This window comes from Heloderma suspectum, chromosome 2 (assembly GCF_057233095.1).
Source record: "Heloderma suspectum isolate Gila_16-S chromosome 2, 16-S_ref, whole genome shotgun sequence".
Lineage (NCBI taxonomy): Eukaryota > Metazoa > Chordata > Lepidosauria > Squamata > Helodermatidae > Heloderma > Heloderma suspectum.
Window position 1 is genome coordinate 181,401,782 of NC_139459.1, and position 26,805 is coordinate 181,428,586.

General features: G+C 45.5%; 1 protein-coding gene across 25 annotated transcripts in view; it reads left to right on the forward strand.

Moving 5' to 3' along the window:
* Positions 1-26,805, forward strand: part of LRP1 (LDL receptor related protein 1) — a 516,733-nt gene that overhangs the window by 168,188 nt on the left and 321,740 nt on the right. For 4 of the 25 annotated variants that reach the window (XM_084836563.1, XM_084836560.1, XM_084836558.1 and 1 more), the window contains one exon: positions 1,888-2,010. The exons of 20 other annotated variants lie outside the window; for them this stretch is intronic. Coding sequence is in view for 4 of the 5 variants with exons in the window: in XM_084836560.1 (XP_084692686.1) it covers positions 1,888-2,010 (123 nt within the window). In the remaining variant the exon portion in view is untranslated. Of the gene's footprint in view, positions 1-1,884; positions 2,011-26,805 lie in introns of all 25 variants that reach the window. One more of the 25 variants, XM_084836582.1, reaches the window with a different exon arrangement.

Genomic DNA, 26,805 nt, shown 5'->3' on the forward strand with positions numbered 1-26,805 from the left:
ATAGAATATAAAAGAGAGAGAGAGAGAGATAGCGACATAGCTAGCCAGACTGTAAGGATCCATGTGGTTTAGCACACCTTACCCATGTAGCACACCTTTTCTATTTAAATCGGATCTTAGGCCCATCAACATTTAAAGATGTGTCTGCCACCATCACATCTAGTTTGTCTTGGGAGGGGACTGGTTGATGTGATTGGTAGAGTCATCCTGGTGGATGTTGGGGAAAAACTCTCCCCAGGATAGATTGTTAAATTGGTTATTCTGCTTGGTCCTGGTGAACCATTTCTGTGGTTTTGGGTCTTGTGCATTTAAGGAAGAGATGGTTTGTGGGACAGGGAGGGGGTCGTTGCAGGAAGGCAACACAGGTGATAAAAAGTTTGAAATGCGAGAGCAATGAGTAAAGGGTGGTGGTGCGGGGTCCGGGGTGGGGGGCGGATTTGATCATGTTCAGACCTGAGGAGGGGAGAGAGCATTTTTTCAAATGGGCTTAATCTAAAGGAAGGAAGATTGAAGTTAAGTATTATGGAAAGCCTTTCTGACTATGAGATTATGCAGGGGAGCATGTTCCCAAGGCTGGTTTTAAAGGCTTTAACAATGGAAGGATTTAAAGAGAAGCTAGGGAAATATCTTCTAGGGATGATTAAAGTATTACTAATCCATCTTCAGTGCAGCAGGAGCAAGCAACTAGATCACAGGTTTTCAAACTTTGCCCTAGTGAGTCATTAAAAACAGCCACACAGTTCTGAGCCTTTCTAGTGTAACGTAATGGAGAAAAAACAAACATGGATAGATCAGCTGGTGACACACTCATCCTAGGTCTAGAAATATAGGAAGCTGCTTTATACTGAGTCAAACCGTTGCGCCATCTAGCCCAGTATTGTCAACTCTCTGAGGTTTCAGGCAGGAGTTTCCCCAGCCCTAACTGGATATGCCAGGGATTGAACCTGGGATCTTTGCATGCAAAGCAGGTGCTCTACCGCTGAGCCTTGACCCATCCCTGCTAGAACTGCCACAAAGTTCTAGAAGATCAGGATTTCTACACATTTCTGCCCAGAACTATCTAGTAGGCCAGAACATTTTACCCATAATGCTGAATGAGGTGGTATACTGAGGAGGTGGAATTGTGGACTGCACTGTTTGCTGACAAGTTTCCTTGAAGGTGTGTGGTCTGAGGAAGGGAAATAGTCCAAGATGACACCCCTGCACATTTAAGATTGCAAGTTGTACAGGAGGACTGGGTTCCTGCATCTTTGATAGATGTACAGAAGAGGGACTTCTGATATGTACAGCTTATCATGCAGGGATGAGAAAAGTTGTGTCTGCTGCAATTTCCTGCTCTGCAGTGATGAAAGGTACAGGAGCCCTGTAGTTATGCTATAGTTGCATATGGTTATGCTATGTGCAAATACACTGCAGGTATTTGATGTGTGGTATGAACACGTATCTCCCAAATCAACTGTGTCCAATTATTCCTGGTGGTTTTGATGCCTGATAGTAGGAAACGGTTGCTTGGCCTAGTTGAAGCTTGCAAGTTGTGAGTCCGGCTGCTGCTTCTCGCCAGTAAAATCAAAACTGAAACAGACAGGAAAGGGCTGTGGAGAAAAAACTGTTCAAGTCAGAGGTAATCTGGGAAACAGGGAGGCTTGTCCTTTTAAGCCATTTTACCTTGATGTATTTTCTGACACATTTTCATACCGCGTGCTCGCACTCGCGCTTTCTCTCTCTCACATCATTATTCCACACTTCCAGGATGCCTGACAAATTACAGCTTTATGGAAATAAAGTCCAACCCAGGGTTTCTAATTAAGGGGGTTGGGGTGGGGGTTAAAGGAAGTTTTGGGGGAAAAAACACAACAAGATAAAGTGACCCTATTATTTCTTCAGTAGAAGACTCCATCAAAGCAAAACCTCCCAATTCCCCGCGTGCGGAGTGGGTGCTGCAGCCTAGACCTACACCGCCCAAAGGGAGAGACCCGAACGCTTGGAACCGGCTCAAGGACCAGTCTTTTGGTAGGAAAAAAACATTTTGCACGGATGATCAGTCATGGTCAGCAGAGCAGAATGACTGCCACATTGTGTTCTCTTTCTGTCCCTTGTCTCTTTTTCTCTTGTCTCCCACTTCCACAGAAGATTATCCATAAGCCTGACATTCTGTATATAAGTCTGACTCTGTATATTCCCTTATGTGTGCGGGAGGGAGTAGAGTTGTGGGGTGGGTTATTGTTGGTTTTGCTGAATGCCACTTACTGGTAAGCAGGAAGGGTAAGGGCTTGAAGATCAAACATCAAATCCAACTCTTACTTATTCTGATTGGCCAATTGCCTTAGTATGAGACACCCCCATTCTTAGTATCTTCCTACTTGTGTGAGCTCCTTTATCTTGGGGTTTACCCCCACATAGATTTTGGAGTTAACTTCCCAGATATTGTGGGATTAAACCCCCCCCATTTTTGCATCAGGACAGGGGATGACTTGAATTGCAAACTCTGCCTAGCAGGTGTATCATTTACCATAACCTACATGCGTGTGGGCAGAGTTTCACTGTCCTGTAGTAAGGGAGGTAGTTTGACTCCAGTGCCTTAAACCTATGAACCAATGCTATGCTTGAAGATGGAAGTTACAGTGACAAGTCTTAGAGACACTTTTTTTTTCCTCAAGTGAGAGAGAGAGAGAATGTATTTGTTGTTCTCCTTCAGCCCCTGCTCTAGATGCAAGACGCCTCTGTGTGAGAACTTTATTAATCTGAAATGCCTACCGCTTCCTTGATTTCCCGCTTTGCTGTTGCCAAAAGCTGGTGGTGTTGGAGCACAGTGGCTGAGCTTTTGAAAAGGCTGTGTCTGGGTTTATTTAGTTTCTAAATGGGAGAGTTGTTCTGAGTCCTAGAGCTTTTTCGGCTTTTCTCCCCACTCCGGGTGGCAGGGCAGAAGATTTAGCAGGGCCAATATTTGCAAAATTTCCAGCATGTTTTATTATTTTTTTTTTAAAGTGGCATTTCATTAAAGGAAAACTGTATGGAATTGTTTTTGGCTTCAGGCTTGTTGGTGACTGTTCTTTTCTTTTCAAAATAAATCGTTCCCTATTCTCATTTACAAGTTTCTTCTGACTTCAGTTGTGGTGGTTCTGTAATGTAATTACATGTAATGTTTTCCCCTAGCATATTCAGCTATCCTCTGCGTGCACAGTATCAAATGAGCCTTCAATTTGCACCCAGATGTGTTGTTTTTCTCGTTTTGTGTAATGTATAATAGCCTAGTCTAGTATTAATACTGTGATGTGGAACTGAATTCCCTTAAAAAAAGAAAAAGAAAAAAAGACAATATAAAGATATTATACTAAGACTTGAACCCTACTTCAGAACACTTTACGAATCTCGGCCCCTTGATTTACAAGAGATATTGTTGGCTTCGTTTTAATTTGACTCTTAGAGAACAACATCACACATTGCTGTTAAAGTGCCCAGGGTGAGTGAGGCTGCAAGGGCAAATCTGTTCATGGGATTGGATAGCCCCATAGCTTTGCTGGTTTCTGATTCTAACTATGGCAGCTAATTCTCTTGCCTTTATAGAGCAGGGCTTTGGTGTGATTCTCCATGGTGTCCTATGAAACCAAGGGCTGATTTTCATCTTTCTTTGAAGGGCACAGGTGTGTTCTTATGAGCACTTCCAAGAAGAACTGAAATCATTTTGTGGATGTGACCTTGGTATAGCCTAAAAGGGCCCAAGTGACTGGTGGATTAGGATACCAGGAAACCCATGCACAGCAATTATACCTTTTTTCATAGTAAGCTGTTTTGTGTAAACCAAACCTGCTTTTCATAGAATCATAGAATAGTAGGGTTGGAAGGGGCCTACAAGACCATCGAGTCCAACCCCCTGCTCAGTGCAGGAAGCCAAGTCAGAGCATCCCTGACAGATGGCTGTCCAGCCTTGTCTTGAATGCCTCCAGTGTGGGAGAGCCCACCACCTCCCTAGGTAATGGGTTCCATTGTCGTATTGCTCTAACAGTCAGGAAGTTTTTCCTGATGTTCAGCCGGAATCTGGCTTCCTGTAACTTGAGCTGGTTATTCCGTGTCCTGCACTCTGGGAAGATTGAGAAGAGATCCTGGCCTTCCTCTCTGTGACAGCCTTTCAAGTCCTTGATGAGTGCTGTCATATTTCCCCTCAGTCTTCTCTTCTCAAGGCTAAACATGCCCAGTTCTGTCAGTCTCTCTTCATAGGACTTTGTTTCCAGTCCTTCCTCTGAACCCTCTCCAGCTTGTCTGCATCCTTGTTAAAGTGCGGTGCCCAGAACTGGACACAGTACTCCAGATGAGGCCTAACCAGTGCTGAGTAGAGGGGAACTAGTACTTCCCAGGATTTGGAAGCTATGCTTCTATTAATGTAGCTCAAAATAGTATTTTCCTTTTTTGCAGCCACATCACATTGTTGGCTCATATTCAGCTTGTGATCGACAACAATTCCAAGATCCCTCTCGCTTGTAGTGTTGTTGAGCCACGTATCCCCCATCTTGCAACTGTGCCTTTGGTTTCTTTTTCCTAGGTGCAGAACTTGGCATTTATCCCTATGAAATGTCATTCTGTTGTTTTCTGCCCAGCGCTCCAGTCTATCAAGATCACTTCGAATTTTATTTCTGTCTTCCAAAGTATTAGCTATTCCGCCCCATTTTGTGTCATCTGCAGATTTGATCAGCATTCCCTGTACCTCCTCCTCCAAGTCATTAATACAAATGTTGAAGAGCACTGGGCCCAGGACTGATTACCTCTCATTACCTCTCATTACCTCTCCCCAGTTTGAGAAGTTCCCATTGATAAACTTGGCCACTGTTGCTTGGCCTTCTTTCCACTTCCTATACGTGTGTTTTTTTGTTTTCAGGTCATCTTTTTGTGAAGCCACATTGGCTTCTTCTGTTGTCTTCCACCTTTTTTTCTTGTTGGAATTGTTTGTAAGTGTGCCTTGAGAATTTCCTTTTTTAAAAACTCCCACCCATCTTGGACTCCTTTTCTCATTAAAGTCGCTTGCCATGGGACCTTACTAATCATTGTTCTGAGTTTATTAAATTTGGCTTTCCTAAAATCCAGGGTACATGTTTGGCTACACTCTACTTTTGCTTCCTTTAGAACCAAGAACTCAAGTATAACATGGTCACTTTCCCCCAGAGTTCCTGTAACTGCTACTTTACCCACTAAGTCATCTCTATTAGTTAGGATCAAGTCAAGGATAGTCGATCCTCTCGTTCCTTCCTCTACTTTCTGTAGGAGGAAGTTATCCGCCACACAAGTCAGGAATTTCCTGGAGGGGCCATGTTTTGCAGAATTTGTCTCCCAACAAATATTGGGGAAATTGAAGTCCCCCGTTACTACTACATCATGCCTCCTTGAAACATTGGCAATTTGCTTTGCAAAAGTTTCATCCTTGTCTTTTCCTTCTCTGTGTAAGTTCTAGTCAGGGTCACTAAGGGAGTTTAAGGCCTAACCAAGAGAGAAATTCATAACTACCAAGCTCTACTCCATTGTTGTTCTGCATTTTTCTGTCCCATACAGCTGTTCTTCCTTTGCACAAGTGGATCTGTGCTGGAGAGAACCCACTCCACAGTTTATTATGCAATTTGTATAGCCGATGGAACAAGATCTGGGTTGGCAGGATCAACAAACCCTGGTACTATGTGGCAATCCTGGGACACATAATAATTTATCCGTCTTCTCTATTGCAGGACTTTGCCGTTTGGGTGGCAGCCTTGGCTTTTATACACTGTTGGTCTGTTTACTGAGCTTTCTTGGCTCCCTGGACTTATACCTGGCACCAGCCCTTGCATCTGAAATGGCTAATTCTGCTTCAGCTGCTGCATAAGAATGACCCTCTCACTAGCTGCTCCTGGATAAAGGAAGATTGAGCAGGGATGGGTTCCAAGGGCTGAAAGGGGTGCAGCCATAAAACTCAAAATGTAGGAAGCCCATGTATTAGATATGGGTCTACGGTACTCTGAGAGCTCTTGACTTGAGCTTTCTTTATTTTATAAGTTGTAGACATTCAAGCAGAGCATTAAGATAGATTCATATTTTGATTTCAGGCTGTATTTATATTGAGGAAACATGACTGTTTGAGCACAACCATTTCTGCAATTGTCTGTCTGAGTTTTTATTTTTTTTGCTGTGCAAATGCTGTGACGACTGGGTAAAGTAACATTCAGTAGAGGTCCCTGTTGTGCTAGTTCCCTTTACTCAAGACTTTACCCTGCAGAGATCAGCTTTCCAGTCCAGCAGTGCGCCCCCCCCTTTTTATGATTGCTTTGGCGGGATTTATTATAATTGCTTTAAATATTTATATTGCGGTAGTGCCTAAAGAGCTTGGCCTGGATGTGCTGAGAGTCATACAAACATCTTATAAATTACAGACCCATTTCAAGTGGCCTAACAGCTTTTGGAGAAGATTGGTGGCATTATTTGGTGTAGGAGGCAATTGCTTCCCTTGTTCGCCTTCCTCCCCTCTCTGTGAGTAGAGCAAAGAGAGTAATACAGATTGGAATATGGATCCTTCTGTACGTTTCATAGTATTATCTAGTTTTGTGCTTGTACTTAGCTTTCTTGCTCCCTTGTTTGCAGTTATATTCTGGGCTCATATGCACAACCTAATACCACTGGTATTTCTCTTTCTCCTTTGGATGTGCATATATACTTCTGAAGGAGTAAATCAGACAAGTTATAAGTCTGACTTATGCAAAGAAGAAAGGTTACCACCTGTGATAGTAGAACTAACTAGCTCTAATAAGCTATACTGGTTGTGACCATACTCTCTTGCAGGAGTTAGTAATAGTGCTGTGATAACCTCACTGATCTCAGGAAGCAATGCCCAAGGATAACTCCTCAGTTCCCTTCTTTGGAGCAAGTGGGAAAGGTTTTAAAGAATCAGAATTTTGGGGGAGGATTAAGGAGCCCAGTCAGCTTATCATTATGACATTTAAAAAGTCTTAACAAGGCATAAGCCAGGGGTGGGCAACTTGTGGCCTTCCAGATGTTTTGGCCTACAGCTCCTATAATCCCTAATCATTGGCTATGCTGGCTAGGGCTGATAGCAGTTGTTTGCCAAAACATGTTGCCTGCCCCTGGCATAAGCAGTACTATCTAAGCAAAGGAAAGCATTTTAAGGACCAAGAGCCTGATGGTAAAGCTACATAGATACAAATTAGAAATTAAGGAGTAATTTCTTATAAAAAAGAGGATAGGTAGTTAAGGGCAGGAGTGTATTCTATATAATTTCCACTCTTGGAATCAAGATTAGTTAATTTTGGGGAATTGTCCTCCTGAGATATTCCATTATCTGAAATACAATTTTGTAAACTTGCTGTGATAAAGCAAGGAATTCCCTGCTTTTGCTATTCAGGGTGTCAGCCAGCGTGGTTGCAATGACAGTAGTGCAGAGTAGTGGCTCAGGGCATGGGCTGTGGCTCAGAGCATGTGCTTTGCATGCAAAAGGTCCCAAGTTCAGTCCTGTCGTCTCCAAGTAGGATTACGAAAGACCTCTGTCCAAAAACCTGGATTGCTGCTGCCAGCATATGCTCTACCGCTAACAGATAGAGATGTTATAGACCAGCCTTCCCCAACCTAGTGCTCTCCAGATGTTTTAGATGACAACTTCCAGCATTCCTGACCATGGGCCATGCTGGCTGGAGCTGATGGAAGTTCAAGTCCAAAACCTTGGGAGGGCACCAGGTTGGTGAAGGCTGCTGTAGACCAAACAAAATCTCTGTGGAGAGTGCTAAAGCCTCTAACCTTGGTGTCTTGCATTTTCTTAAGCCAGTTCTCAAAATGCTCTCATTTTACTCATGCTTGGCCCTGGTTTTCCTCCTCTGTTGGAAGGTAAGGCATTCAGACCTATGGACTTCAGTCAAGGTTTTTCTTTGCTGAAGGAAATAACAGGTTGCAGTCTATAGTTAAAGGTTTTCCTCCTCTGTTGTCACTTTCCTACCCTAGGGCATTGAAGTTGCTGCTTTATATTAATTACAGTTCTGCGGCAAAACTTGCTTAGATTCATAATTCAAAGTGAAGTATGAGTTTTTAGAGGCAAAGAAATTGCCTCTGAATTCTTCCCTGTCCTTCCATTCATGAAATTGGTTTGGCTCCATTGTCCTCATTTTGGGGGCTTAACTGGGTTTCAAGATTGCCTGCACAACTACAGTTTCCATCACTCCCCTCCCCCCCTTTCTTGCGAACTTTCCTGTGGGTTCTTGGAGCTGCTGTTCTTAGTTTATTTCAGTGCAGTCAACTTTCTCTGTTCTTTCTTATGAGATTTCACTGCAAAATCTTAGGGCTACCAGGATTAAAATGGCAGAAGAAAAAGAGAACCAGCATGAATTGCGACAGTCCACTCCCAGTTGCAGAATACTTTAGGAAATGGAGTGAAAAAGATAGCAAAATGTAATAGCATTTTAGAAAGAATTAGAATGATACCGGGTTCAACACAGCTGAATATTAATAGCATTGCAATCTAGTAGCGCGGCTGCATATCTTGGAGCTATAAGACCCAGACTTACCAAGAAGTACCAAGCAGTCCTCAGTTGGTGGATTAGGATCCAAAAGCATTCAGCTGGTGGATCAGGATCAGCATATGGCTAGTTCATCGATTTCTGTAAGTGTTAAGTGGAGTGTTAAGGTATATATTGCTTTCTGTTCTAGCTCAGCTAGCAAAGTCACCGAACACTCTTGAGCAAGTCACTGTCTGTTTTAGATCTCCATTGCTAAAATAGGAATAATCTCAGTCTTATCTAGCTCACATAAATATTAATGAGAAAGTAAAGTAAATTGTTATATATACACACACACACACACACGCATATGTATGTATAAGTTAAGTTATCTATCGGTTCGTTATGGTTGGAGAAGAAAGTTGTAAGAGTGCATGCGTTAGAGAAGGATCTTAACTGGTCTCTTTAGTAGCATCTTTTAACTATAGACTGCAACCTGCTATTTCCTTCAGCAAAGAAAAACCTTGACTGAAGTCCGTAGGTTTGAATGCTTTTGTGCGGAGTGTGTGTGAGTGAGAGAGAGTGAGAGATCATGCATGCGTGCATGCATGTGGAGGAGATGGTGGTTTTATCAAGATTCGTGCTCTCTTGGGGACAAAGGGAGTAGAGCACAGTGTTCTTTTTTGGGATAAATTACAAAGAGCTTCCGCTCCACATTCCTCCCTGATTTGTAACCTTTTAAAGGAAGAAAGGAGCAGTGTGGATTTAGAAACAAAAAAAGCAAACCCAAACCATGTGAGAGGCATATGTCCTTCTTTCTGACTTAGGTTATGCAGTAGTACTTCTTACCCAGCACATTAACCTCTGACTCTGTACATTTTGGAGTGAGCTACTTTGGAATCAGCGCCATGTTTTGAAGCATCTAGGATCGGCTGTTCTTGGGGATGAGATATTAGGCTAGATCAGGGATAGGTAATGTGGTGCCTCGGGGCGCCAATGTGCCTCTGCACTCCTTTCTTGGTGCCCACCAAGGTGCCATATCCTTCCTACGTTTGAAAACAACACATTTTCTTACTGGCAGCTGGAATGGCTGTGAAATAGAATTGTGTTCATGCTGAAAACCGTGGATTCAAAGGAGTTGTTTAGCGTGTTGGGGCTCAGACTTCACCTGTGCCTTGAACTCAGTCCTTTGTGCAGTTAACTTGTCGTTTGTCATGCCTTTCATGGCAGCCATTTTGTGGTGGTGCCCAGGACAGTTTCTCCAATTGCCAAATGTATTCATGGCCCAAAAAGGTTACCTACCCTGGGCTAGATGATTGGCTTGGTTCGGATGTAATAATCGTAGTTCTGGACTAGGAACAAGCTGTTTGCCTGTGTGTGTGCACCTCTTTCTCATGTCTTATTTCTGTACTTCCTGATTTCCTAAAATCACAGTTTCCTGTGATGTCCAAACAAGGAAACTGTGGATTGAGTGATCTGTATAAACCATGAACTCAGATCATCTTTAGATGTCAAAGGAAACTGGTTTAAGAAACTAGGAAGTATGGCATTAAGTCATGCAAGGGTGCGGGGGCGAAGGAACATGTGGGCACACAGCACATTCCCAGTTCAACAAACCAAGACTTGGATCAGAATTGTTAAGTCTGAACTGAGCCACTTAGTCAGGCAGGTCCACTGCTGCTCCATAGTTTAGATCTTGGCGATTCAGGTCCTCTGCTCCAAGGATTGCTCCATCATTCCTCTTTCAGGCCTCACACACACAACCATTTCTTGACAGTTGTAACCACAATGTGGTATCAGTGCTGTTCATTTGTGTTGGGACCATATAGATAATAGTTACAGTGCAGCTGTGGCCAGAGTGAAGGACATAATCTTCAACTTGATGGCTAATAGCAGCATCCTACTCCTTTTGGACCTTTTGTTCCAGATTTTATCTGGTGAGTTGCCGGTTGTTGTGGAAGTGGGTCCACAGGTAGTTTCTTGCTGCAGGTTTGGGGATCTTCCATTTTCTTGAAGAAGCTCATACATGTATATATTTTCATGGTGCAGGGCCCAGATCACTCAGCTGTATAATTTGAAAGGAGGGGCAGTTATGGGTTTGTTTGTTCATTTGGCTTCTTTGTTGCCTTTCCAACAAAATTTGCTGAGGACAGCATATGGAAACCTGGTTCTTTATCTTCTGTTTGGTGTTTCCTGGCATTTGAGGCCTACTTTTGTAAGAAGAGTAGCAGATGCAGTGGAAGACCATAGACCCAAATAAACTTAATGTCCCACTTGTGGGGCATAGGCTGTCCTAGCATGAGCCATACAGGCTCATTTTACAGGGCTGCCAAGTCAGTTTTCCTGCCAGATGCTAGACAAAAAAGTTGTTTGTATTTTAAATAAGAGCTGCAGCAAGCCTGTATTTAACATTTTTGGCGGATATTTCACTTTTAGTTGTAGCCTCTCCCATTGTACTTCCCAGCAGCAGAATTTCTACTGCTTTTTTGTGGAAAGGAGGTAGGTAACAGGAGAGTTTCCTATGGGTATAAAATACAGATCAGCTTCTGTCTCTAAGCTTCTGCCTGTCTCCTAATTCACATGAAGAGCTAACACTGCGTGTCTTCTGAATGCTGTTGCTCTATCATTGAAACTGAAGAGACCTTTGCTGTAGACCATCCTTCCCCAACCTGGTGCCCTTCAGATGAGTTGGACCACTTCCCATAAGCCCCCACCATCATGGCCAATGGTCAAGAACGCTGGGAGTTGCAGTCCAAAACATCTGGTGGACACCAGGTTAGGGAAGACTGCTGTAAAGACATATGGTCTTATATGTACAGACTTTCTAGATTGAAGGCATTTTTGTGCTTGGAATGTGCACTTGTTGTTAACTTTTATTCCTGGGGATTCATATGGCGTCTTAAAAAGTTGTGTGCCCGTTGCTGTCGAATCATATTTTTCCAAACAAAACCTTGCAAATGAGTTGCTTGGAAAATGTTATTCTTTTCCTCTCCCTGATCCTCATTTGCCAAGGAGTGTGTGGCTCTGAGAGTCTCAAGGGCATCTGCTATTGGCTAGTGCCTGCAATGTCACGAACAATGAACTTCATATTTGTCATCTCCCCCAGTGACACTCCACTATCTCCTAAAAGCCAGTGTGGCATAGTGGTTAAAGAGCTAGACTGGGGAATTTCACTCAGTCACGAAGATTATTGGGTGACTTGGGGTTGTTCATAGACTCTCACCCTAACCTAATTCACAGGGTTGTTGTGAGGATACAATGGAGAGGAGGAGGACCACATAACCTGCCTCGGGTTCCTTGCAAGAGGGAAATATGCAGGATATAAATGTAATAATAAATAATAAAATATGTAAATGCTTTTCACCTTGACCCCCTTAAAAAGAAAGTATAATTACTGTGTACTGCCTCTTTCTAAAGTGTTGGTGAGCTCACATGTACATCTCATATACTGAGATAGGTGGGCAGGTGAGATTATCCCCATCAGTCTTCTCCTGCGGTTGCAAAACAAGAAGGCAGCTACCAGAGCGGTGGTGGGAGTAGCACTATGGGGTGTATCACCTGTCTTGTTGGGTGGCTGTGGGCATAGCTGCCTCCCTGTGGAAGGTTATGCACGAGGCAGTACACATACACGCACGTGTGCGTGCACGCGCGCTCCTTCACTTTTGCGGCTGTTGTCTGGAATCATTCTTCCCCTCCTTCCTCCCCGTGGTCTCCTGGACCAGTGATTTGTGCCTTATGCTTTATTAATCCAGTCTGTAGGTAGCAGTCAAAGCTTTGGGACAGAGGGAGGAGGGAATATCCATTTCTTGCCCTTTTAAAAGAATTTGCACAGAAGCCGGCAGTGAATTTCCAGCCTAGCTGAAATAGAGCTATACTCCTCAAGATGTGATCTGCTGCCCCAAAAAGGACAGCAACCTGAAAAACAGCTTGGAGGAGTGTGGAGACAGAACGATGGGATAAGATGGAGGTATGAGGTTTTTGACAGATTGTGGGCTTTTCCTGAAGTAGGAGGTGGTCCTGTTACCACAACTACCAATAGTTGTCAAATACGCAAATAAAGCAAATGGGATTTTGCTTGGAACTGCTTGAAAAAGCCATGGCAGCTGTCCAGCCAGAGCCATTTGCTTTGTTGAAATGGACATATTGGTAATATGTCTCTTGTTGGGGGGGGGTATCCTTTGTGGTGTACAGGTTATGGAAAACAGGTTGGGAAAAGCTGTCCCGCTCTACTAAGAGACATTTCTATCTATGAATTGCATTCTTCAAAGGTTTTCTGTCATTTTCAGAGGCTTTAGAACTCCACCCTACCCCCCTTTCAAATAATGAGTGGGAATTTTGAGGATAGGGCGCTCTGGCTGGTGGTAATAGCCTGTCTCTAGCCATTGGCCCTTTAATCAGCTTTTGCTATGGGATTGCTCCGGGGCCCCTATCTCCCAACCTTGCAATGAATCAAATTTGCTCCCAAGGGCCAGCATCAGCTCTCTGGCTGCATCCTCTAGCCCTGCCCAGTGACTCAGCCACTGCGAGATGAATTGCCTATTAATCCACAACGTTGAAATTGCTTTATTGCATGATGCAGGCACGTCCCTGGAGGAAGTTTAATCTGCGTCTGGACTGCGAGTCATAAATAATGGGAGGCTGGTGCAGTAAAGTATGTCATGTGGGTTTGCTTTTAACGGCCGTTACTATAAATGTTGCTTCCTATTGCTGCTGTAAAGAACCCACAGCCCCTGTCTGATAAAGTCTGACGAGACCAAGCAGGGCTATCTTTTTCTATGACCCAGGAATAGCTGCTCTGTTGCTGTTTTTTAGAATTGCACTTGACTATGAGATTACTGCAAGGCACTTTGCAGATAAAATTGATCAGATTAGGAGTGTTATTCCGTGCACTGTGGATACAGTTAGTGAGCAGGAGGCGGTCAGTGGCACACCGGTTTTGTGGGATTGGTTCCAGCTTCTTCCTTCTGATGAAGTGGACAAGGTGCTTTCATCTGTAAGGCCGACCACCTACTTACTTGATCCTTGCCCATCTTGGCTCATTATGAGCTGCAGAGAGAGGCTGGGTGAGGGGATCAGGACGGCGGTGAACGCCTCCCTTGAGGAGGGAGTGATGCCATCAGCCCTCGAGGAGGCAGTGATAAGACCGCTCTTAAAGAAGCCCTCCTTGGATCCCCAAGTTCTGAACAACTTTTGCCCAGTCTCGAATCTGCCTTTTTTGGGCAAGGTGATTGAGCGGGTGGTGGCGATGCAGTTGAAGGCACACTTGGAAGAAGCCGATTATCTAGATCCATTTCAGTCGGGCTTCAGGCCTGGACATGGGACAGAAATGGCCTTGGTCGCCTTGGTGGATGATAGGAGGAGGGCTCTGGATAGGAGTGAATGTAGGGATGTACGAAAGTGACTTACCTTTTCGTGGATTCTGTTCATGGTGGGGGGGGAGGCGTTCCATCCCTCCCCCCGGAATCCTCGACGGGGGGGAGGTGATCCGGTCCTCCCCTCCGGAATCCTCGACGGCCAGCTCTGCTCCGTGGCGGTTCCGCGGAGCAGCCGGCCAGGCCAGGGCCGTCTGCAGCCAGATTTCCGGCCGCGGTGGCTGCTGGATAAAAAACAACAACAACGGCGTACGCAAATGGCTAAATATTTACGTAGGCTAAAACAGCGAATCAAAAAGGGACGCAAATAGCGCCCACTACGCCACTTGCGTTCCCCTTTATTTTCGCCGTAATAGTCTACGTTAATATTTAGGTAGACTAAGACGGTGAAAAATAAGGAACGCAGGCGGTGGCTGTAGCCGCCGCCATTTGTGTACGCGTTTTTTTTTTAACCAGGATGTGATAGGCTACGTAAGTCTTTACGTAGCCTATCACGTCTCTGTAAAAAAAACAACACAACCCTAACAACCAGACTGCAAATGGCGGCGGCAGCTGGTCGGAAGACCAGCTGCCGAAGCCGCCGCCGCTGAAGCTGCCGCTGGAGCTGCCGCCACCCGGAACATCCGCCCCAGGTAAGTCTCGTCCCAGGGGGCATCCGCGGAGGGGTGGGGGGGTAGCAGGCCGTTCTGCCACAGATTTCGGGGGTGTTTCCAATGCATACGGCCTCACCGAGATCTGTGGCGGAATTCTCTGACATCCCTAGGTGAATGCTCCTTCCTTGTTCTCCTCGACCTCTCAGCGGCTTTTGATACCGTTGACCATGGTATCCTCCTGGACCGCCTGGAGGGGTTGGGCATTGGAGACACCGTATTGCGGTGGTTCTGGTCCTTCCTCTCCGGCAGGTTCCAGAGGGTAGCACTGGTAGAGGAGGTTTCAGACCCGTGGCCACTTACTTGTGGGGTGCCACAGGGTTCCATCCTCTCCCCGATGCTATTTAACATCTATGTGAAGCCGCTGGGGGCTATCATCAGGAGGTTTGGGGTGTGTTGTCATCAGTATGCGGATGACATGCAGCTCTACCTCTCGTTCAAATCTTCACCAAGGTTGGCCGTAGAATCCCTGTCCAAATGTCTGGAGACGGTGAGTGGCTGGCTGGGCAGAAATAAGCTGAAGCTGAACCCTGACAAGACCAAGGTACTTTTGGTGGGAGACAAGAGGAGGTTGGGGGATGTTGACCTGGTGTTGAATGGGGTACGGTTACCCTTGAAAGACCAGGTCCGCAGCTTGGGGGTCATCTTAGACTCCCAGCTGTCCATGGAGGCTCAGGTGTCAGCTGTGAGCCGGACAGCGCTGTACCAACTCTATCTCATATGGTGGCTGTGCCCCTACCTTCCCAACCATCTGCTCCCATCCGTAGTACATGCCCTGGTCTCCTCTCGTTTAGACTACTGTAATGTGCTCTACGTGGGATTACCCTTGAAGACGGTTCGGAAGCTGCAGCTGGTACAGAACGCAGCGGCTTGCCTGATTAAAGGCAGCCGCCGCCGAGATCACATCACTCCAGTGCTGAAGGAGCTGCACTGGCTACCAGTTGTTTTCCGGGCCAAATTCTAGGTGTTGGTTTTGACCTTTAAAACCCTATATGGTTCTGGCCCAGCCTATCTGAAGGAGCGCCTCCAGCAACACCAGATAGGCCGCTCAACAAGATCAGCCTCGGATGGCCTTCTCTCTGTCCCATTAGCCAGGACAGCTTGGCTGGTGAGGTCGAGGGAGAGGGCCTCCTCTGTGGTGCCCCCCCCCTCTGTGGAACTCCCTCCCTAGGGAACTCCGCCATGCCCCCTCTTTAATGAGCTTCCGCAATGCATTAGGAACATGGTTCAGGCAGGCATTTGGGGTGGGCTAGGGAAATTTTAGAAATGTGATGTTTTTCATGTTGAATTTTATTGTGTAAACTGTTTTTATTGTTGTACATCGCCCAGAGTGGCTGGGTGACCGGCCAGATGGGCGATTAATAAATTTAATAAATAAATAAAATAAAATACTAGATCAGGACAGCAGGGGTAATGATGTTGCAACTTCATTGTGGGTTTGTTTATTGGGATTGTTCAATAGCCCATCCTATTCTAAGGGCTCAGGGCAGGTATGACTTGGTGATGCTCAGTCATAGGAACATATGAAGCGACTTTATACCAAGTCAGACTAGTTGTCCATTTTACCCAAATCTATCCACTCTGAATGGCAGCAGCTCCGCAGGGTCTCAGGCAGATGTGTTTCCCTTCACCTCCTATCTGACTCGCTCTCTTTATTCAAATGGAGATCCTAGGGAGTGAACCTGGACCTTGTACATCAAGTGCTCAACCACTGAGCTGTTGTCCTTGCGTGGGGTTGCACAATATGAAAACAGTCAGGCTGGCTAGCAGAATGAGGTGCGTAGAACACAAGGCTGTTAAGCCTGAGCCTTCCGAGCCCCACCCAGAGCACAGCTGCATGCCATCAAAATTGCCTGAGGAATGGTCTACTCATGAGTAGTGCCTTGCCCACAAGTATACCTGTACTCATGAGCAGTCCTTATTCCTCAGGCTGACACGTCTGCGTCTGACAGCCAGCAGAGCCTGAACCTTTAGGTGCCTGCACTCTCTGGGGCCATGGGGCCACTAAGTGTGTGACTGGGTTCGACAGAGGGCTAACTATGTCTTGAGGGGAAGGTATGATGGCTGTCTCCCCTGAGGACCCAAGGATCCTCTGTGATGTTTGGCCTGGGAGACTTCAGGGCATCCTCTGAAGAGGAGTCCTCCAGATGGGGCATGACAAAAACGAACTGTACCACTTCAGACTACAAGTGGGGAATAACATTTTTCAGGGCTTTTCTGCATGCTGAACTCCCTGCAAGTAGAAAGCTAGCACAGCAGGCAGGGTGCTAGGGTGGACGTTTTCTCCCTGTTATGCTAGGTTGTGTGTGTGTTTTAATGTGGGAGAGCATTGCATTCCCAGCCTGCAAAGTGTTTCCGAATACTACCTGATTTTGCTGCCAGGTCACATTCTCCTGTCCCAAAGGCTCATGTCCAACATTAGACAAAGACTCTAAGGGATTCAGACATGGGTCCACAAATGTGTGCACTAGGTAACTGGTGACGACCATGTCTTGATTTGACAAGTGCAGCATTGGAGAAGGGCAGGGGCCCACACCTCCTCAATCACATTCAGCTTTGAAGGTGCTTGGGAAACAGCAAGAGATTTGCTTGTCTCTGTTGTCACACTCTGGCAACTGCAAATTCGGGCTGGCTGCAAAGTCCAGCCAACACTGGATCCCTGCATCCAAAGGAGAAAAGGTAAGGGGGTGGGGGGATGGATCCAGTCCACTTGCATTTGCATCTCTCTCACCACCCACACACATCAGTTTTCTCACCAGTACACCATTCTTCTCTAACAAACCCCCTCCTACTTAATACAGTCCCACCAAATCCCCTTCAGTCAGTTGCTTGGCTCCCACATAAAAGAGATCTCAGTCTACTTCAATACAAACTTAAACACTGTTTACAATACCTTATCTCCTTTAATCCTCAACAGTTTTGTTAGTTGGCTAGGTTAAAGAGATAATGGCTCACCCAAGGCCAGCAGCGGGCTTCATGACCAAGCAGGCATCCAAAACCCAAAGTCTCCCCCATGACTTCAAAATCAGCACACAAAAATGGCTGTGTTTGACAATCATCCAAGGCTTCATAAATCATGCAGGCTTATTTTTCTGATTTGCAAACCAATATTAATCCAAATTTCCCTAGTTTGGATTTAACAGAGAACTCTGGCTTAATGCAAAGCAGCACCTTCACGCCGAACCTGGGACGTAATGGGAGTGGGGAGGGGCAACAGAGGAGCATGTAGCCATGGCACTCATACATAGCTTCATAAACCGTGGTTTATGTAACCTCAGACAATTGTCCAAACATGGCCAGTATATCCGCTGTTCCATACATCTTAGTTAATCAACTAGCCAAACCATGCAAATTGCATGCCTTTTTCCATGATTTAGGTACACAGGCCCACTGGTTTACTTTACAAGAAGAGCTGGGCAAGTGATGGAGTTCAGAAGAGAGGAGGTTGGGTTAATTTTGTCCCAGTTGGTACTGAGATACATAAGCTCAAGAAGCTCTTGTAGTGACTTAGTGGTGAGGAAAGATTCAGTGACTTTTTGATGTGTTCAGAGATATGCTCTTCGCCATTATCACTTCATTTGGTGTTCCAGAGCTGATCCTTGGAATTAAAAAATTGCTCAGTATTTAGACCAGTTGAGCCTCAGCTCAAACAAAACCTTCATGGTAACTCATCTTGAACTCTGGTTTGGGTGGAAAAGAAATCTATGTCAGCTTTGCAGATAAGTCCTTAAATAGCTGCATCCTCTCTACTTTGTCATTCAATTGACTTTTAAGAGACAAGCAAAAGTGTGTGTTCCAACAGCACAAGAGGCGACTCTACACATGGATATCACCAGATGGTCAATATCGAAATCAGATTGATTATGTCCTTTGCAGCCAAAGATGGAGAAGCTCTATACAGTCAGTAAAAACAAGACCTGGAGCTGACTGTGGCTCAGATCATGAGCTTATTGTTGCAAAATTTCAGCTTAAATTGAAGAACGTAGGGAAAACCACTAAACTATTCAGGTATGACCTAAATCATATCCGTTATGAATATACAGTGGAGGTGAGGAATAGATTTCAGGGATTAGACCTGATAGACAGAGTGCCTGAGGAGCTATGGACGGAGGTCCATAACATTGTTCAGGAGACAGCAACTAAATCCATCCCAAAGAAAAAGAAATGCAAGAAAGCAAAATGACTGTCTGAGGAGGCTTTACAAGTAGCTGAGGAAAGAAGGGAAGCGAAAAGCAAGGGAGAAAGGGGAAGATATACCCAACTGAATGCAGAGTTCCAGAGAATAGCAAGGAGAGACAAGAAGGCCTTCTTAAATGATCAATGCAAAGAAATCGAGGAAAAGCAACAGAATGGGAAAGACTAGAGATCTCTTCAAGAAAATTGGAGATCTCAAGGGAACGTTTTGTGCAAAGACGGGCATGATAAAGGACAAAGAAGGCAGGGACCTAACAGAAGCAGATGAGATTAAGAAGAGGTGGCAAGAATACACAGAAGAACTATACAGGAAAGATCTGAATGTCCCTGATAGCCAGGATAGTGCGGTCACTGAACTTGAGCTGGACATCCGCGAGAGTGAAGTCAAGTGGGCCTTATGAAGCGTTACTAACAACAAAGCTAGCGGAGATGACAGTCTTCCAGCTGAGCTATTTAAAATCCTAAAAGATGATGCTGTTAAAGTGCTGCACTCAATATGCCAACAAATTTGGAACACTCAACAGTGGCCACAAGACTGGAAAAGGTCAGTTTACATTCCAATTCCAAAGAAGGGCAATGCCAAAGAGTGTTCAAACTACCGCACAGTTGTGCTCATTTCACATGCCAGCAAGGTGATGCTCAAAATCCTACAAGCTAGGCTTCAGCAGTATGCGAACCGAGAACTACCGGAAGTACAAGCTGGGTTTCGAAGACGCAGAGGAACTAGAGATCAAATCGCCAACTTTTCGCTGGATCATGGAGAAAGCAAGAGAATTCCAGAAAACGTCTATTTCTGCTTCATTGACTACGCTAAAGCCTTTGATTGTGTGGATCACAACAAACTCTGGCAAATTCTGAGAGATGGGGGTACCCGACCACCTTACCTGTCTCCTGAGAAACCTGTATTAGGGTCAAGAAGCAACAGTAAGAACCAGACATGGAACAACCGCGTGGTTCAAAATTGGGAAAGGATTATGACAAGGCTGCATATTGTCGCCCTGCTTATTTAACTTATATGCAGAGTACATCATGAGAAACGCCGGGTTGGATGAATCACAGGTCGAAATTAAGATTGCCGGGAGAATTATCAACAACCTCCGATATGCAGACGATACCACCCTCATGGCAGAAAGCGAAGAGGATCTGAAGAGCCTCTTGTTGAGGGTGAAAGAGGAGAGTGCAAAAGCTGGTTTGAAACTCAACATTAAAAAAATGAAGATCATGGCATCTGGCCCCATCACTTCCTGGCATATGGAACGGGAAGAAATAGAAGCAGTGACAGATTTTACTTTTTTGGGCTCCAAGATCACCGCAGACGGTGACTGTAGCCATGAAATTCAAAGACGCTTGCTCCTTAGGAGGAAAGCTATGGCAAACCTAGACAGCATAGTAAGAAGCAGAGACATCACCTTGCCGACAAAGGTCCGTCTAATCAAAGCTATGGTTTTCCCAGTAGTAACGTATGGCTGTGAGAGCTGGACTATCAGGAAAGCTGAGCGCCGAAGAATCGATGCTTTCAAACTGTGGTGCTGGAGAAGACTCTTACATGTCCCCTGGACTGCAAGGAGGTCAAATCAGTCCATCCTAAAGGAAATCAACCCTGACTGCTCATTGGAAGGACAGATACTGAAGCTGAAGCTCAAATATTTTGGCCACCTAATGTGAAGAGAAAACTCTCTGGAAAAGACCCTGATGCTGGGAAAGACTGAAGGCAAAAGGAGAAGGGGACGGCAGAGGATGAGATGGCTAGATAGCATCACTGATGCAATGAATATGAACTTGATCAATCTCCGGGAGGGTGCGCAGGACAGGAAGGCCTGGCGTGCTATGGTCCATGGGGTCACGAAGAGTTGGACACGACTGAACAACAACAACAACAAAAGTGTGTGTGTGTGTGTGTGTGTGTGTGTGTGTGAGAGAGAGAGAGGGAGGGAGGGAGGGATGCCAAAAGGTGATACCCAGCCTGAAGGTGGTACCCAAAGGAGATTTATTCCTAAAAAAATACTAATATCTTGGTGTGTTTTGATAAGAATATTCATTGGGGGCAAATTAAAACATTTTTAACTGCTGACTAAATTCTGATATTCTTTTTTCTTTCAAAGGGAGAATAATTTTTAAAATCATTTCTTTAGAGCAGCCTTCCCAACCTGGTGCCTTCTAGGCATAGTTGACTACAACATGGCTGGGGATGATGTGAATTGTAGCCCAACTTGTCTAGAGGGCACCAGTTTGGGGAGGGCTTCTCTAGAAGAAGGTTGAGCTTGGAGAGACAACCTCCTAGAAAGAAGGTCTCAAAGAAGAGCTTAACATTGTCTTTTTATGGAGCGCTTCAGAGTATTTAAATTGAGGTGGGCAGAAAGTAGATCTGCAGATGTTTTGGACTTCAACTCCCAGCATTCCTGACCATTGGCCATGCTGGCAAGGGCCCCGATTTAAAACACTTCACATAACATATCTCTGTCTTTAAAGTACCACTCTAAGATAGATTAGTTGCGAATATCCCCATTGCTGCAGATGGGAAGAACTGAGGTTGAGAGATGATGGCATTTTTTGTAAGGCCAGCAAGTAAGTGGAGGTGAGATTTGAACTGGGCTCCCCCTGTCAACTTAGCCCCCTCAGAATTTGGTCAAAAGACTGATTTCACTTTGCCCCAAGAAGGATTTTTGTTGAAATGTATTTCTCTTCTTCAGGAATATGTCTTCTCATTAAGTATCTGCTTGAAACTCTCCTCTGTTTTGTGTGTCTGTGTGTTTCACCCACTGGAATAACAGAGCTAGAAATAGAATCTAGGCTCTCTCTCCTGTTGTTATTCACTGAAGCCCTATTGACACTCCGTAGGAAGGGCTCACCTGATTGGTAGCTGAGCAGAAGAACAGAACTCCATGGTACTGATTTCCTTGCTTGGCTTTGCTCTAATTTGTTCTTCTAGGAAACAATCCTTCTCTCTAATAACCGTCTATACTTCTCTAGCTTGGAACAGCTAGATAATGCAATCCTATGGAGGTTGACTCAGAAATAAGTCACACTGGGGCTGTGTGCACATAATGGTGGCAAATCGTGGGTTAATTAACCCAAGATTTGCCACAGCTGTGTCAGGTGTGTTCTGTATCCTTTTTGAATAGTCAGTCCCCAGTCAGGCTGACCCACAGTTAACCTACAATTAATAATTAGGTTAACTGTGGGTTGTTTAACACACAACCTATAGTGTTTGGGTTCAGATATCACATAGCAACTCCCAATTGGTCCAGTCGGGAGGTTGAATAATCAAAATGACCCCCAAAGGAGAGAACTGTCTCAGGATGCTAGAACAAAGATTTTATTTATGAAAAGCCCAAAGTGTTTCGGGCTCTTTTTATTTCCAGGCCTTCTTCAAGGGGTTATAAAAACATATGCAGAAATCTTTATAACATAATACCTCCTGCTGTAATTCATTCGTGACATGACAAGGGGTCAAACATTCAAAATGGCCACAGAACACGCCTGGCATATCCTGTTGCAGATCGTGGCTTAATTAACTCACAGTTTGCTGCCATTATGTATGAACAGCATCAGTAACTTCAGTGGGGCTTCTCCCAAGTAAGTATGTCTAGGGGCTTCTCCTAAGTAAGTATGTCTAGGGGCTTCTCCCAAGTAAGCCTCACTTTAAACTCCTGGCACTTCTCACTATCCCCAACCCATTGCTCCAACCACTAGATTCCTATCTCTTCTCAGAACTAGAAAAATATCAAAACAAGGCTGTGCTTCCAGTCCTCCTCACTCAAATCTCTTGACTGCATTATCCATACGCTTCTCAAATCAATAATGGTCAATCTGACACTGTCTTGTTTCAGGTAAGAGACACCAGTAGCACTTTGCTACCAGTAGCACTATGCATTGGTAGCACTTTAAAATAAGAATAAAATAAGAGACCTCTGGCAGTTTAATTTTATATATGTTGTTTTCATATTTAGAAGGGTATGGAGAGCCAAAATGGAGTTGGGCATTTTTTTAAGGAGCTTCTTATTTTATTGCTAGTTAGCAATCAAGTCCAGCAGAAACTAAGTTACAAAAGAGGCCCATTAAAAAGGAGAAGAAAACTCCTTAGCTTTTCTGCACGTATTTAATTTGCCAATGAGCCATAAAATGTATGGTCGCTTACGGAATGCCTTTTGGCTAGGCAGAGCTGCCGTGTTTGCTGTGCAATGGCGTCCTTCCTCCCAGTTTCTTAGTCGGCATTATCAAGGTGGCGGCAGCAGTTTCATAAGCTTTCCCCACATCCTTTGTAAGGCCCATCTGGAGTGGGAGTAGGGCCGGACACTGCGAGGCTGGAATCCTGCCCCCCCACAGGCTCTTGGAATTTCTCTTTAAAGCACTGATTCCAGTTTGAAAATGTAAATCTGATGTGTTTCATACAGCACCAAGGCAGGAGGTGAAAACGAACACATTCCTCTCAGAGTAGGTCCAGACTTCCTGGCGTGTATGAGCCTCTGAATTGCCTCCTGTTGGAAGTCAGATGGCCTCAGATTCCTCTTTTGCTTTGAGATGAAAAAAGTGCTTAGATGTCCCCTCTTGATATCCCGCATCTGTGAAGATGGAGGCTCTGGGACAGATGCCATCCCCATCGCACCCCTTCTGTTGCCTACTAAAAGAAATTAAAACTACTTGAGAACATAACCTTCCTGAAGCACAAACCTCAAAAATGTTGCCCAAAGCCTATTCTGGTGCGGTGCACCTTGCTTATTGTTTTAGGTACCCTTTACATATTATAGCAATGGTGTGAGAGCTGTTTTTCTATGAGCTCATCCCATAGCACTGTTCTGGCACCACACAGGTAGAGGCCTGGGGGCATGTTGGTAGATGCCAGGGGAGTGGATATTTCTTATGTAACTCTTGCCCAGTCAGGATCAGGGGGTGATGATACGGTTGGAAGAACCCACACATTTTGCTTGCCTTTTTAATTGCAACAATGCCATGGAGACGGCACATGGAGAATTGGCTCCAATACTGCTGGTGTAAGGTATAAATGGTATCATAATCTGGGAGATATTGGTCACAGGCAGGTCATGTAGGAAGCATCCTAGTACAAATGGGGGGGGGGTTGTTCTAGATTGGAGGTGACTGAGTGGTAGCCCATGGACAGCATCAGCCTCCCTGGGTGATTTACCTAGCAGCCTGATGTCCCCACACAACCCATTATCGTATTACATGGGTGGGCAAGCTCTGGCCTCGGCCTTCATCTGGCTCGTGGAGATTGCCCACCCATGATACAGAGGCTTGGGTTTCTCTGTGGGACCCACCCACTCTCTTCCTCAAGCTCCACACGCTGGCCTGGAGGGTACAGCAGGCTTTGGGAGGAGGTGGGGAGAGGAATCATTTTATCTCCAATCTGTGATTGAGGATAACAAGGGAGCTGGGGGAGTGGCAGCTGTGCACTTGTCTGGCACTTACAGGAGCTTCTGCACGTGCCATGAGAGTGGGCTTTACTCATCCTTCGCCTTCCTTGTGCAAAGCAGGGGCTTCGTGCAGGGAGAGGGCGTGAAGCAGAAGTCGCTTTGCTGCACGTGGCTCTTCTCCAGTGAGGTAAGCCCCACTCAAGGATCATCCTCCCGACACAGCCCTTGGGGGCCAAATGACGTCAGGGGTGTGGGCCCACCCCTTTGACATTGCGCACATGTGTGTAACCTCATTCCTTTGACATAATTTGACCTGCAGAGGGTTGGTGGAGGGTCATCTGGCCCCTACCTGATTTTGGTTGTCTACCCCTACCATATTGATTCTTGGCTGCTTTGCTCCTCTCTGTATGTGCCAAATTGGAATTTGGCTCCTAGGCTGATAAAGGTTCCCTACCCATGATGTAAGTGCCTTGGTTCCCTTTTCTGACCAGCTTTAAAATTGCAGAAGTTAATCTGCTTTCTGTTCCACCTAGGGATGGCCGTGAATTTCTCCACGAATCTTGGGAAGGCCGAATGCCAACGCATTCGGCCCCCCGAAATTGTTGGTGAAATTCTCCACCCCCCCCCCGGATGGGACTTACCTCCCTCGAATGTCCCTCTCAGCGGCGGGTCCCAGCGGCGTTTCGGTGGGGGTGGGGGCGGCGGCCGGTCTTCCGACTGGCTGCTGCTGCCGCCATTACAAGGTGAATGGAAAAAAAAACACACACACCCGTGATAGGCTACGTAACGATTAACGTAGCCTATCACGGCTAGATTTCCAAAGTCAGCTGTGATAGGCTACGTAAATCGTTACGTAGCCTATCACGGGTGTGTGGTGTTTTTCTTTTAATTCACTTTTGTATTTCGTGGCTGGGGAGATGGGGTGCTTCTCCCTGGCCTGAATTTCGGCTGGGCGAGGCGGGGCGCCTCTCCCCCCCGGCCTGAATTTCGGCTGGGCGAGGCAGGGCGCCTCCCCCCCCGGCCTGAACTTCGGGGGGAGAACCGAAGCGCCTCCCCCCCACCGCGAAGCAAGCTGCGGGACCAGGTAAGTGACTTCCGTACATCACTAGTTCCACCCTTGCCCAGGGCTCTATACCTTGCAGTGACAACACTCTGGGGAGATTGGCTTCTGACCGAGTGGCTTGGCTGCAGGAAGGGTCTGGACCCTGGGCTAGAAGGCTGTTAAGCACATTCCAAACCTGTGAGCCTATGAATTTGCCAAGAGGGCATCCCCATTTTATACAGTTCAGCTGTATAGAAAAAAAATGATTTGTGCTTTCTTTGTTGTGAAAGACTGTTGAAGGAGGATTTGAACCCCTGGAAAAAGTGTGGGGAGTTGGGAAAGAGATCTGGGAATAGGTTTGAAAGATGGGCAGAGAGAAGTGGGTTGGGGACTGCTGGGAATGGCCAATAGCAGTGTTGAAGAGAAGCTCTATTCCCCTGAAATTCTCCATATATTTTTAAAAATGTCTTCCGCAATGGTTTCCATTTTTTCCCTTTGTAACCCTATGGTTAAAAACCCGCTTTCTCAATTAAAGAAAACGTTCAGCTTTTCTAGATTCGTCAGAAACATCTGGATTCAACAGAAGAGGTCATATTCTGTTGCGCTATTTCTGTTTGGTTCTCCCAGATTGCAATCACACAGATTTCCAAAGCTGGTAATGAGGTAGCTGGATGATGGAAAGGGCAGACGATTCTTGTCAGAATGATTTCCCTTGTGACTTGAGCCCTGTTCTCTTGCAGCTGGATTTGTACCACACAGTGATAGAAATGTTAAAACAGCTCACGGCTAGGGCAGCGTCAGTTTGGTGGCCTTGTCTTTAGGACAAATGGCCCAGTCTAGCTAGCAACTGGTCTTCCCCATTAATTGACAGCTGGGCTTCAGCGAGGAAACAGTTCCTTCAGCTCACAGTATATTATAATAGCGGAGAGCTGAGTGATTTGGACTGATGCTGTATGAAGTGGATCCACAGCACGCTTCTGCCAAGTTAATTGATTATGCTGGTTTGAGTCTAAAAGGCCCTGACGTTTCATCTTGGTCCCTTTCTTCCAGGGGTGGGCGTGGGTGGGTGTGGGTGGGGGAGAGCAAGATCCTAGAAACAGCAATCCAGGTTGTTACTGCCATGTAGGCAGTGTTTCTGATCGTGCTTCAAAAAGAAGCTGAATCAAGGGGGTTTATTGAACATCAAGTGGGTCTGAGAGCCTGCTCTCCCACATAATTCTGGAGGTGATAACAGGGCAATTACAGCTCATTAACTGGGCTTTCAGTGAACCCAATTGGAAAATACTTGCTTAGCATTTCGATAGTATGTAAAACTTTTTGTCTCTATTATCTCAATCATCTGCACATCAGCCCTGTAAGGAAGGTATATTATAATCCCCCTCTTGCAGATGAAAGGCTGAGAGACAGCGGCCTGCCTAAGGCCCTCTAGTAAATTCACTGCAGAGCTCTGTTGAATAGCCACTGTACTGCACTTACTAAAATTGATGGTCCCTTACATTACTGTAGCACTTGAAGGTTCTTGATGAATTGGGGGTGGGGTGGATATGTTTAAGCTGTCTGTGCCCTCTTTTGGAATGGGTTATCTGTTTTTAAGCTAAGAGCCTGAAATGTTAAAAAAATAAGTACCATGTTTTTCTCCCCTTTAAATTTAAGGAGGAGCATGTTCATCCTAAATTCAGGAGACATGCACAGGTTTTTGTCTGCTTTTTCATACACTGA